The sequence below is a fragment of the Microtus oregoni genome, unplaced genomic scaffold (assembly GCF_018167655.1).
Source record: "Microtus oregoni isolate MIOR12 unplaced genomic scaffold, Mior012 000029F_ref0000214, whole genome shotgun sequence".
NCBI lineage: Eukaryota > Metazoa > Chordata > Mammalia > Rodentia > Cricetidae > Microtus > Microtus oregoni.
In genome coordinates, this window is record NW_024543088.1 from 5668007 (window position 1) to 5681036 (window position 13030).

At 49.2% G+C, this 13030-nt stretch overlaps 1 protein-coding gene across 3 annotated transcripts; it reads right to left on the reverse strand.

Annotated features, from left to right (window-relative positions):
* Cpsf4 (cleavage and polyadenylation specific factor 4) lies at nucleotides 1–12864 on the reverse strand. Of its 3 annotated transcripts, none has more exons than XM_041678018.1 (8): nucleotides 12665–12864; nucleotides 10299–10349; nucleotides 7299–7451; nucleotides 6513–6608; nucleotides 5897–5990; nucleotides 5109–5181; nucleotides 3460–3552; nucleotides 1–889 (listed from the first exon to the last, which is right to left on the reverse strand). In XM_041678018.1, the coding sequence occupies exons 1-8, from the start codon at nucleotides 12765–12767 to the stop codon at nucleotides 821–823; spliced, it is 732 nt and encodes a 243-aa protein (XP_041533952.1). In that variant the 5' UTR covers nucleotides 12768–12864; the 3' UTR covers nucleotides 1–820. The 3 variants fall into 3 exon arrangements, with proteins under 3 accessions (XP_041533952.1, XP_041533951.1, XP_041533950.1); XM_041678017.1 differs by having other exon boundaries at nucleotides 3460–3555; XM_041678016.1 differs by having other exon boundaries at nucleotides 3460–3630.
* Nucleotides 12865–13030: the final 166 nt, after the last annotated feature.

Consider the following 13030-nt stretch of genomic DNA (forward strand, 5'->3'; position numbering starts at 1 on the left):
TTAAAAACCAAGCTTTTTAATCAACTTCATAAAAAGTATTTTAACTGAACTCAGATAGGCCCACTCGCCCAGCAGGTTGCAGGTGATGGATTCACATTTTCTAGGCTCAAGGATGGGTGGCCTCTGCATGCCACAGGGGTCTGAGTGACAGCACAGAGCTTGCTTGGCAGGAGGTAGGCGCAGATCAACTGGGTCAGCTATGTAAAAGTGGTTTGCACTGGCTGAAGGTGGACCTGAAGCACTGTCAGGTAGGTGCTCCACAAGAAAGCAAGCCCAGAAAAGTAGCTCAGCGTGGGAGCCTGACACCTTTCAAAAAGCCAAGGCCAAGCCAGGCAGTGAATGCTCCAAGCTTGTCAGGAAGGGCTCCCTTGTTCAAGTCACATTCATAGGCACAGCTTGAGGTTTCAGCTGGACATGGAGAAAGCAGGCTGACCTGGCCACAACCCCACATGAGCTACCCATCCTCTCCAGGTGCTGGTGTTTAATGAGGCCCTCTGATGGGAGATGCTGGCCATCTTCCACACAGGACCAAGAAGCACAGCTTCTCTCTCTCCAAGAGGGCAGAATGCAGGGAGTCCAATAAATGAGGCACTGATGTCCAAGCAAACTCTGGCTCAGGGGACCCAACTGAAGCATATGTTCCTTCTTAAAAAAAAAAAAAATGATTACTGCAAAATGACAGGACAGACAGGGCCCCTCAAAAGGAGCCCTGGCAGGTGTGCCTGCGGCTCTAGCCAAAGTCCTGACAGCACTACATTCAGCAGCTAAGTGCTTGTTCCCAACAGCATGGCTCTCAGGCTGCTCCGGATTCCAGCTGCTGTCACTGTCCACTGAGAAAGGCCAAATGCCCTTTGGTGCATCTGTTGGCATAGTGTCCTTTTTCGCCACACTGGGAACATGGGGGAAGGAAAGAGAAAAGCATGAGAGTTGGGAAGCTAACGCAGTGCCCACCAAGTTACAGCCTGTGAAGAACTCAGAAGAGGCAATGAAGCAGGACGGGGAGCAGCTCCCCAGCCCCACCACACCTGCCCAACAGGGGCTCCCACAGCAAAGAGCTCCCCCACCGGCCCTCCACAGGGCAGGCCAATCACCTTACCTCTGAGCTGGTAAGGTCTGGGGTTCCTAGAAAAGATAGGAGGGACCAACCCAACAGAAGCCACCAGGCTCCTGCCCCAATTCAGGGAGCCATTGCTGAGAACACTGAGGTGGCCTATGTCTGAAGCTTTCCCTCCTGAATCTTGCCTACATTTCTAAGCTATCTGAGGACAGGCTTTGATCACAGGGCCAGAGCGAAGGGCCAGTCCTTCAACCTGGAGAAGGTATTGTGTCACCTGACAGAGCTATCACTAACCCTAACTTAGCCCTTTTATAGTGCCTGCTCTTGTACCTCCTCAAAAGAGAATTATTTAGAAGTGAACAGCAGTGTTGGCCTAGCACTGAACAAATGGGCAAGAGATGGCAGCAGACCACAACTCTGTGTTGATTCCCATGAGATTTGCATGCCCATGCTAGCTCAGTCCTGGCTTCCTTAGTGGCAGTCTGTCAGTATCCAGTACTTTTTCTTTTCTATTCTAACCCTCCCCCCACTTTGAAACAAGGTCTCACACTGTATAGCCCTGGCTAGCCTTGAACTCACAGATCTGCCTGCCTTTGGTTCCCAAGTGCTTGGTTTAAAGGCATGTGCTACCCATACCACCACTCAGATGTGGCTTCTGTGTGGATGAGTAGTCTAGATAGCATCCAGTCCAACCCTTGGACTGGTATGCCCACCAGGAAGCCCCACTCCCTGGACCTGGCACATACACTTATCTCCATAGCTGGTCCTAGGGAATGCAGACTCTTTCAAGACATTTAATATGGACAGTATACCACCCCTGTGGTAGGGAGCCCTGTTCTCTCAGAGTCTCAGGACCTGAGTGTCTGCTTCATAGAGGAGACACTGCTGCACGGTGATCAATGGGAGCAAAATGACAGCTAAGCTGATAGTGGATGCTGTCTTTGAGAAATTACCAGGAAAGCTCTTCCTCCCCAGCTCCACTATGTCAGAGAAAGTGGAGAGGAGATGTGGAGTCAGCGAGCTTAGGGCACTTGAATCCACACACATCTTTCCTTTGAGTTTTCTGTAAATGCTTGCCTCCCCCCACCTCCACCTGTAGAGCAGGGTATCAAACAATGCCTGGCTGTCTGGCACTGCCCTAGGCCATGGTCTTACCTAAAGCCATGGATATGAGCATCCTGTGATTCAGAACTTCCAGCAAAAAGCAGATGCCAGTAGATATTAGACAAGAATTAACTAATACTCAAGTATTCAAATCAGTGCTATTGTTAGGAACAAAAGCCATCAATAATTTGTCTTTTAACAGAACTGGTGAAATAAGTTGTGGTTATGTAGCCTTTGAAAAAGATCAGATTTCCATGTGTAGCCATGGAATGAGCCTAAGACATTACAAAAAAAAAAAGAGGATAGAATGTTATGTAGATCAGGCTTGCTCTAGGAATGTATGCGTGTGCACACATAGATACTACCTCTAGTATTTTTTATGCATTTGTGTGTGTGTGCAGGCTTACATATACAAGCCCACATGTGACACAGCATTCCTTCTCTCTACTTTACTGAGGCAGAGTCTCAAATGAACCTAGAGTTCACCTAGCTCTGGGACCTTGTATTCACTAGTGAGCTGGATAGGCAAGCTGCCATGCTCACCTGAGATGTACAGGTGCTAGGAATCCAAACTCTGGTCCCTGTGATTACAAAACAAATGTCTTACCCACTGAGCCACCTCCCACACATGAAGTCCTCACATATCTATTTCTGTGGGTGTCACTGCTGACACCCCACCATGTGGGACATTTCCCAGCATATTTTCTGATTTTTTTAATCACAAGTTTATCCTTCAGAACTCTAGCTGTTGATATATCCCTCAGAGCAGGAGGGGATTTGTTTCTGCCAGGTGGCAATGGCAGACCCTCAAGTTTTTAACCTTTCAGCTCTTACCAAAAGATACAAACACAAGTTCATATTCACATAAGGTCTAGCAAGCAACTACAGATTCTCATGAGACTCTCTGCCATCTATCACTCAGAGTTCATTTCTTGTATAGACTACTGAGCGTTCCTAATCCAATTCCTACCAGTGTAGGCCTAACGCTTTGTCCTGTTCCTTTGGCATGCACACAAAGGCTGCTTTGAGCATCATTCTACCCTGAAGCATTTCCATTTTCTTCCTCTACCTTTTTTGGAAATTCTCACTTCAAAGCACAGTGTACTCATTCAACAGCACATGTACCTTCTTCTACCCCGTCTTGGCAGTACAGGAAGTAGGATGGTGATTAGCTCACCACAGTGGCCCACCTTCACTCTTCAAACCAGCACTAACACTTCTGAGGAGGGAGGGAATGACCACTAACTGAAGACTCTACCCCGTACCCCAGTGATCCCCACCCCATCCTTGAGACTCACCTTGTAGCAAGTGACTTGCTCCAACGGCCGGGGTCCCCGGTTGCCTGCACTGCTGTTTTGACTCTGCATGACCCCAATGACCTGAGGGGCTCTCTGCTGATTGGGAGAAGAGTTCTGACTCGTTAACTGGATCAAGGAGGACGACCTTTGTAATGGCGGATTGTTACTTTGCTGGAAAGAGTTACACAACACGGTTTTACTGCGGAAAACACGTGCACGCGGACTACCAGTGGGGACGGAAAAAAAAGAGGACGGGACCTCTCCTGCATGACCAGCAGGAAGAGGGCTTCTGCAATGGCCTGCCCCAGGAGAGTGGGCCGGAGAGAAAGTTCTGGTGATGATGGCAGGAGCTGCTGTCCGAAAAACACCATGCAGACACACAAAAACGAGAACTAAAAGTAGAAAAGAAAACATGGAAGAGACAAGAGGAAGTCTCTGGGCAGTGGGGTGAGGGCATGATCAGGCCTTACTTTTGTTTCTGAGGTTCTAGCTTCAGGTCAGGATGAACGCTTGGTTCAGCCAGATGTTTAGCAGCCTACACGGCGAGCAACAGTCACAGAAAAACAGTTGGAGCCTGACACGCTGGCCTGCAGTCTAGGGGCTGAGAGGGCCCTCCTCTAGGGAGTCACATGGGAAAGGGGAGTGGGGCTTTTAAGTAGGGATTCCAGAGCAAAGCACCTCCAACCAGATGGCGTCTTGGCTCTGACCCAGGAAATGTCAGGCTAGAGCTATGAACCCCCAGGCTATCAGTTGCACCAGGGACTGTCTGGCTTTCCTCAGGAAGTCTGATTTCCTTTGTGCCACCATCTCCTGACAGTGGGGGGGGGGGGGGGGGGGTCTGTGCAGGCCCCTTCAGACTCTGGCACTGGAAGGACTAAAATGGGATGTAGTAGCTGACTTAAAAGCCAGCCAGCCAGCCAAAGTCAGGCTTCAGGAGGGCAGTTAGCTGATGTAGAGACTTGCTTAAGGCCCTGCCTGTTGTGCAGGCCAGCCCTTCCCCTGGGCCTAATGGCCCACTCCTGTCAGCAAGCCCAGGGTGCCCTGTTTGAGCACTACATACATCCCCATTTATCCATGGCATTTCTCTCTTCCCTTATGCTTAGGGATAAATACTGGATTGGGCTGGCTAGTCTTATAAATGTCTGTGACCATAATCCCCACAGGAGCCATGCTAGCACTGGCCAGTTATCAGACAACCTTGGTTGTGCTCTACTTCTGCCATTGCTTGGTGGTAGCCCATCAGGTAAATCACTCCCTGCAGGAGGCCAAGTTTCCTCCTTTGTAAAGGGAAGGTTCTGGCTCAGAAGTAAGAACAGCCAAACATGGGCCAGCCCCTGAGCCCTTGCTCCCAGTTCCCAAGGCAGAGACCACTGAGCCACAATTGCACAGTCCCATGCTTACGGTGACTCTGCTACATGAACTTATCTCCCACCTACTCTGGGGCTTGCTGCCCTCCATTTCTGAAACAAGCAAACTGCTTTGCTCTGATTTTTCTGTCGCAATGAGAGGGTACATCACCTCTCTCCTGCCTTCCCCTTTGCCTTCCTCACAAGGTCCCCCCAGTGGGGTTTATAGCAGACCTCACACTGAGTGGATAATGAGACCACCTCTGCAGGCCAATGTGGCCAGAGAGGAACCAGGTACAATACCTTTGTTGGAGGCTGCGTCTGCTGTGGTAGTGGGGGCTGCTCAGTGGTTCCCATGGGCAGTTCAAATCGAGGGCTGGTCCAAGAAGACAACGGGGCATGAGAGGAGACAGATCAGGTGGTGTCTGAAAACTACACTTACCCTCTCAGCAAACACCCCAGAGTCTAAGACAGAGTGAGACTGGCACAAAAGAACTGACGGCGGAGCCCTTGGGCAAGCGCTGCTCTAAAGGAAGGCGTGGCCATCCTGGTACTTGTGCTGTGCAGGAGAGGGAGCGTACATGGAAGCTCCTTTCCCTCCTGACAATGCACAGAAACACTTGGTGACAAGCAGGCATCCCTGGACCAGATGCAAGCTTCAGGGCTTTCATCAAGGAGCAGGACCTACTAGTAGCAGCACTGGCCACTTGCCTTCAGTAAGGCAGGGACCACAGGACAAACCAGGCAACTATACAACTGCTGCAGGTTGGGTAATGTGGACCAAAGCAGCAGCGGGAGGGAAGGCTTCGTCAGTCCCCATGTTACTTCAGACAGAAGCTCAGATCCACAACTACCAAGTTATCAGGTGTGCCTTAGACTCTCAAGGTCACGGCTCAGGGAAGGTTAAATGCTGGGCTACACAGAGCTCCTTTAGGCTCTCCAAGTAGAAGCGGCAGCAGACATAGCAGTGGCTCCTCTACACCTCTCAGCTCTACCCAGACCCTAGGGTGGACACCACCCAGAAACCAAAGCCAAGGTGTACCTAGGATGTACTCAGAGGGCAGCAGCAGAGCTGGTACCAGGATACTCACTGCATGAATTTACATGAGGGTCCCTCAGGACAGAATCCCACGAGGTAATTTACACAAATGACTCTCCGAGTGTGCCGATGCCTACACAGGGGACCTGTAAAACCCAGCATTCAGGACATTCAGACTTCCTTTCAGTGAGACAATGCTTAAATGTTCCACTATCAGTCAGAGCTCTGCTCAGAGAGCCACAGTGTAGCTTCAAAAGCTGGCTTCCTTTCTTATTCACAGGGGACAGTGTGCAGCACACCAGCCTCTCCATGCTGAGCTTATCAAAAGTGCAAGCAGGAACACCATGCTCACAGCTTCCTTGGGAGGATTGAGGGAAATGAAGGGTACTAAAATGCCCCACAGCCATGCGTGATGGCACCCACCTGAAATCCCAGCACTTGGGAGACCAACCAAAAAGAACTGAGTTTAAAACCAGCATGTGGGCTATACAGTACACCACCTGCCATAAGGCAAACAAACAAACAAACAAACAAACAAACAAACAGCTTCACTGGCTCCAGTAGGTCAGGTTTGCTGAGCCAGGTAGGGCTGAGAAAGTGATGTCCCAAGAGGATCATCTGGTAGTCTTGGGGATTAGGTGGGCCTGAGGAGGCCTCCTGTCACCTACCATGTTTACAGAAGCCACGGTCATACCAAGGGCAGTCCTTGATCTTGGACTCAGGGTCGATGTGCAGGAAGGGGCACTCCTTGTTGCTGCATTCCCCTGCAGGAAATGTGGACACATAGCCTCATGGAACTGTGCTGGGACTGGCTCCTAAACGGGATCATGTACTAGCAGAGAGCAGTCTGTGGGGCTGTGACAAGTCCTGCCTTCACACACATCGCTGCTGCTGAGAGGGTACTAGAGCAGCTGACTGGGGAATCCCTAGGTGGCGGGAGACCAGATTCAAGTGTATCCACCGAGACAGGACTGTTGATTCTTCCCATCTATGAGCTGCCACAGAGAAGGTTTGAGGAACTCTGACCTTTAGGAGAAACATTAGGAGAGCTATTTGGGAGTTAAAGCTGGGTCTCTGTGGTGGCATGGGTAAGCCTTACTGAAGATAACATGTGTGGACCAGCACCTCTCAGGAGCTTCAGGTGCTGGACCCCCAGCATGAGGATACACCTTCACACTGCCCTTTGCAATCAACGTTAACACATTCTACTTACAGAGCAGAGGAATGGCCCAGTCCACTTGCTTGCTTATAGACCCAGTGCCCTTCACCTAGCCACAACTGCTTCCCTGTTGCCCGAGATGAATCCACAGCCACTACTAGACCTTTCTTAGCCTTTAGCTCAGGACTTCCCTCTGGGATCTTCCTAGTTCACTCTGCTGAAGCCAATTCATATCTTACACAGAATTTCCTATGACTAATTCTCTCTGAGCCTCCCAGGATTCTACGTGCCTTACCGAACTTGGAGTAAAAGTAGCACTCGGGCATCTTGGTCATGTCGTACTCATGCAAGAACTCGCACTGGTCCCCTTTCTTGCACAGTCCTCTCAGCCAGTGTTTGCATACAACTGTCTTCTCACCACTAATGTGCCGGAATGGACACATGCCCCCTGCCAAGGAAGAGTGAAGAGATACTAGGTTCAGGTGGAAATGAACCCAGCGGGAGCTGGAGAGCTGCCATCCTACACTTTGAACTACCAGCAGTGGTATCTCTGGAGAAGGCAATGTGGATTTAGGTGGCAAACCAGCAAACACTACACTTTATGGGTATGTAGGTGTCTGCAGGGGCCAGAAAGCGGGGGAAGGTGTCAGATCCCCTGGAACTGGAGTTACAGAGGGTTGTGAGAGTCATGTGGGTGCTGGGAACTGGACTTCGGTCTTCTGGAAGAGCAGTCAGTGATCCTAACTCTGGAGCCATTGCTCTAGCCCACTTTATATTTTAATAGCCATGTATTTGAGTTTAAAGTATTTTAGAAAAACCCAACTAAAATATGGCCGTGATGTGGGCTATCCTTCTGTACACCATGAATGTGCTGTTCTCACTGGTTGATAAATAAAGCTGATATGGTCTATAGCCAGGCAGAATAAGATTGGGGAGGAAGGTCAAACTGAATACAGGGGGAGAAAAGAGGACAGAGTCGAAAGAGACACCAGTAAGCAAGCCAGCCAGCCGCCAATGAAGTAAGACCTGTAAAAAAATAGGTAACAAGCCAAGAACCACGTGACAAAGCATAGATTTAAAAATGGGTTAGTTTAAATGTAAGAGCTAGCTAATAAGTCTGAGTCACTGGCCAAGCATTTTTAAGTAATACTAAGCCTGAGTGGGCCAGGCGGTGGTGGCGCACGCCTTTAATCCCAGCACTCGGGAGGCAGAGGCAGGCAGATCTCTTGAGTTCGAGGCCAGCCTGGTCTACAAGAGCTAGTTCCAGGACAGGAACCAAAAGCTATGGAGAAACCCTGTCTCGAAAAGCCTGCCAGGCAGTGGTGGCACATGCCTTTAATCTTAGCACTGGGGAGGCAGAGGCAGGTGGATCTCTGAGTTTGAAATCTGATCTACAGAGTGAGTTCCAGGACAGGCTCCAAAGCTATACAGAGAAACAAACTCTGTCTTGAAAAACCAAACCAAACAACAACAACAACAACAACAACAAAGAAAGATGAGTTAATTTAAATGTAAGAGCTAGTTAGCAATAAGCCTGAGCCATTGACCAACCATTTATAATTAATATTAAGCCTCAAAATGGTTACTTGGGAACTGGAGGGTGTGAGAGAAACCTCCAGTTACACTAAGGGTGTTATGGCACACACCTTTAAGCCCAGCACCCGCGAGATAAAGGCAGATGGATCTCTGTGAGTTTAAGGCCACCCTGGTCCATATAGGAAGTTTCAGGCCTAACAGCCCTACACGTTGAGACCATGTCTCAAAACAAAAACAACAAAACACTAAAATATCATCTCATAATTTCACAGACACTAGCATAAGACAGATACATAAGAAGTCTGGGGTGGGTCAGCTGGTTTCTTAAACAAAAAACAGTTCTGGTGGTACACAGGTAAAAAAGTATGCCTTACAGGATAAAGAGGGCCATTAGCAGAATCCCAGACTCCAGGGAGGCCATGTCCTATGAAAAATGCCTCAAGATTAATATCAGCTTTATAACTGAAGGGATATGACATGCATAAACAGGAGCAGTGTCCTTCTGCAGCAGGATAGGGTAATGTCTTACCCTGATGGGACAGAACATCCTCTGGGGATGTCACACTTGGAACTGCCGGCAGGTCTGCTGAGACTAAGGCTGTGACCAAGAAAGATGAGACCAGCCCTGACCAGAAGAACTTTTGGCCACAATGGAAAGAAAGGCTCTACACCTTCACTATCCAGAAGAGCAGCCACTAGCCTCGTGTGACTGGTGAGCATCTGAGTTCACAGCAGTGTGACTGAAGAACTATGCCTAAAGATTTTGATTGGTCAGCACATGTATGTAGCTAGCAGCTAAGGGACAGCTACAGTACCATAAATTAAGGATAGCTTTACAGCACAAGATGGGTGGTCATATTCCTAGGAAATTTCAGGACACATTATCTGGGGAACTGGGAATCCCTTTTGGGAATACTTAATCTAATTAATAAAGGAATTTAAAAATGGACTCAAAAGGAAGCCAAGGACAATTTTATTGAAGTTTAAGAAAAAACAACAGCCCGCCAACATCTGTCAAGCTACCTAAGAGTCAGAGGGCACAGTAACTGAGCAAACATTTGGGAATGAGATCAGGATGCAATGACCAGAAACCATAAAGTCAAGCTATTTGGTCTACCTCCAAGGCCTTCTGCTTCAGCAGCAAGTAACTGCATTGTGGAGTCCAAACTCGCTGGACTCCCATTCAATTTACCTACCCAAACCATCCCTTTGCTCTGGGTCTTGCTCCCTATTTAAGTTTATGATTAAAATTAGTTTCCTAAAAAAATTTCCAGAGGGAGGAAGATGCCCAGGTGTATGCATGACACATAAGGTTCTGCCCACTATTACCTATGAATCAATGAATAACCAGGCTCCCAGAGCCTCTGTGGAGGTCTGGTTAGTGTCAACTAAGAAGAAAGAAGCCATTGAAGAACAGCGTGTACACACTGGAATTATGAAAAAAAAAAAAAGTCTGTATTCAAACACTGGGTGCTGCTACACGTAATTCTGGAACCTTGAGAAGTTCCTGAAAGCCTCTATGTCCCCAATGCCCATGTCTGAGAAGGTTGTGACACAAGAAAGCAGCCCTTAAGTTAGGCAGGCTCAGTCTGTGTTTAAGTTTTGGGTAGAACCATCCTTCTGGCCTATCCAAGCCATAGCTTTATTTAGGGACACCTACCTATAGAAAGCAACACAAGCAAACTTGGTGGCCTGTAAATCTGCTAGCAGACAAAGTCGGGGACCTCAGAAGGACATGAGGAAGTCAAGATTTTCTTACCTTTGCCACAGGCAGCTTTCAGAAAGAATTCACAGACAGCAGCCCCCGACTCTGTAAAAGGAAAGAGCTCGTTATCAACCAAAGCCAGGTGCCAATGGGAGGCTCTTAGGATCTCTAATCCAGGGTGTAGTGAGCTGGCAAAAACTACAAAGCTCATAACTGGCATGGTGGCACACACCTTTAATCCCAGCACTCGGGAGGCAGAGGCAGAGGCAGAGGCAGGTGAATCCCTGTGAGTTTGAGGCCAGCCTGGTCTACAAGAGTTAGTTCCAGGACAGCTAGGACTGTTACACAGGGAAACCCTGTCTCAAAAAAAGAGGCAGAGGCAGATGAATCTCTGAGTTCTAGACCTCTGTAGCTAGGGCTACAGAGTCACACCCTGTCTCAAAGCAAATACTACTTGTTTAAGCCAAACCTGTGAAATGTGACCTGTATGGTGGGAAACAAACACGATGTTCTTTCTGAGATCTTCTTGAAAGCCCATAGCTTCCAAGATATTTAAGAGTGGGTGGAAAAGGCAAGAAGGAACACAAGCTCACAGAAATGTTAATTACCCCCAGCTCATACCTCCTAGGAGAGTTAATTTACAGGTACATTAAGACGGAATGAATGGTCTCACAGGAAATAACAATGAGTATATGACGCTTCTAAGCAGGGACAGATTCCAGAACAGGCAGGTGCCTAGTAGAATGCAAGTGAAGACTAAAAAGCAGGCCAGGCCTTAATATGCAAGGTCCACATGGAATTACAAAGGAGCGCAGCCTTTCATCCCCACTGGTGCAGGCAGCTCTGGGAGGGTAGTAAAACTACGTAAAACTACAGAGTCAGGATGTAGTGGCAGTCAGTTGGGCCAGGGCCATCTATTCTGTTGAGTTTGGAAATTCATCAGCCACGGTTGCTGAACGAACAATTCTTGGTTTCATAAACAGTTTCCACTGATCTATCAGCGTGCATTTCTAGAAAACAAACTTAAAAAAACAGAAACCAGAGATGGTGTTCCTTAAGCCACTCAAGTGCCTCTTGCCAACTTCCAAGAGATTCAGTGGCCTCCCAGAAGCAGGCAGGTACTGCTAGGTCAGAGTTAAAGTGGTAAAGACGCTGCTGGGCATGATGGTGTACACTAGTGATCCCAGTACCTAGGAGAAGGAAACTGAGGCAGGAAGATCTCAGCCAGCCTTGGCTATATAGCCCGACTGCCTCAAAATACAAAAACAAACAAAATAAATAAGGAAGAACAAAGGCTGGAGATGTAGCTCAGTTGGCAGAGTGCCTGAGAAGTACACACAAAGATCTGGGTTCAGTCTAGTACTACAGAAATTGGGAGTGAAGGTGTGAGGAGGATCAGGACTTCAACGGCGTCCTTGGCTACACAAGAAATTCCAGGCCAGATCAGACTACCTGAAACGGTCTTAATACAAACAAAAATACCATCTCAGAGTATTTGTGATCTTTCTTTCTATATCGTAGTTGGTTTTGCCTCCTTCTTTAAGGTCAGAAATCCAGTCATGGGGACTGAGAGGATGGCTAATTCTTCGGGGCAGAATTTTTTTTTCTCAAAGAGCATCACCACTGAACCAGTAAGGAGGGTCTGTAGCCTTGCTGGGTTTTGGCATACTCAACACAACCACAAGACAAAGCTGGAGAATTACCCAAGTTATGCACATCCCTGACTCTCCAAGGAAGGAGGCATAAGAAGGGCTTACTACTGTGCACCTGCCTCCACAGGCTTTGGATCTGTGGTGTAGGGTGGAGAAGAGCTGCCTCACACATACTGTCCCATGGTCTCAAGGTAGTGCCATTAAGTCAAACAAACGCCGACTGTTTTAAGAGTGGACATAATGTCAATGCAGGAACGACCTGGCCAAAGACCGGATCTGAACTGGAGAGGCTCCCCCAAACGAAAGATATCCCACCAGCATGGGAAAACAGTCATTATTTAAAGAGGGACAGTAGAGAGAAGGGTTTCCCCAGGGGTCTGTGTTGGGTGGGGCAGGAGACCCTGAGGTGAGTGCCTGGAGTGAAGGTCTACTCAACAGCCACTTCTGACCGAAGTTAAGAAAGGAGCGCTCCAAGAGGTGGAAGTGGGAGACGTTCTAGGGCTTTGCTCTAGCTGGAGCAGGGTGGGAGAGGGGAGTCCCATTTCAGGATAACACGCGTTCACTCGAACTACCGACAAGGTCCTGCTGTCCCGAGGGCTGCCCCCGGGGAATCAAGGATCCAAGGAAAGGGTTCCCGAGTTCCACTGACAATGGGACATCCCAAGACGGAAGAGGAGGAGCTGAGCGAAGGTGAGGTTCCCGCGACTCAGGGCAGAGGGAACTCCTGATCAGAATCGGCGTCGCCCACCCCCCGGGCCCCGTGCTCACTGTCCATGCCAGGAAAGGGCAGCGGCTGCGCCCCGAGCTGCTGCTCCACGGCGATCTCCAAGTCGAACTTGATGTGGTCCACGCTGGCGATGATTTCCTGCATGGTGGCGGCGGCGGCCTCCGGCCCGGCTTCCCCTCAGGTCTCTCAGCCGCCCTCCCCACTTCACCCTGCACTCCGCCGTGCCCTCCTTCTCGCCCGCCGCCGCCACCGCCCCGCAAGGGATGCCGGGAGCGCCCGAGCCCGCGTGCCGGCCCCCATCCAGACTCAACCAATAGAGAGCGGAGTCCTATCGCTCCTTCAGGCTTGCCTAGCCGCTGGCCGAACGCTCTTTGGGTCAGTAATCCGAAAGAACGTGTGAGGGCGGG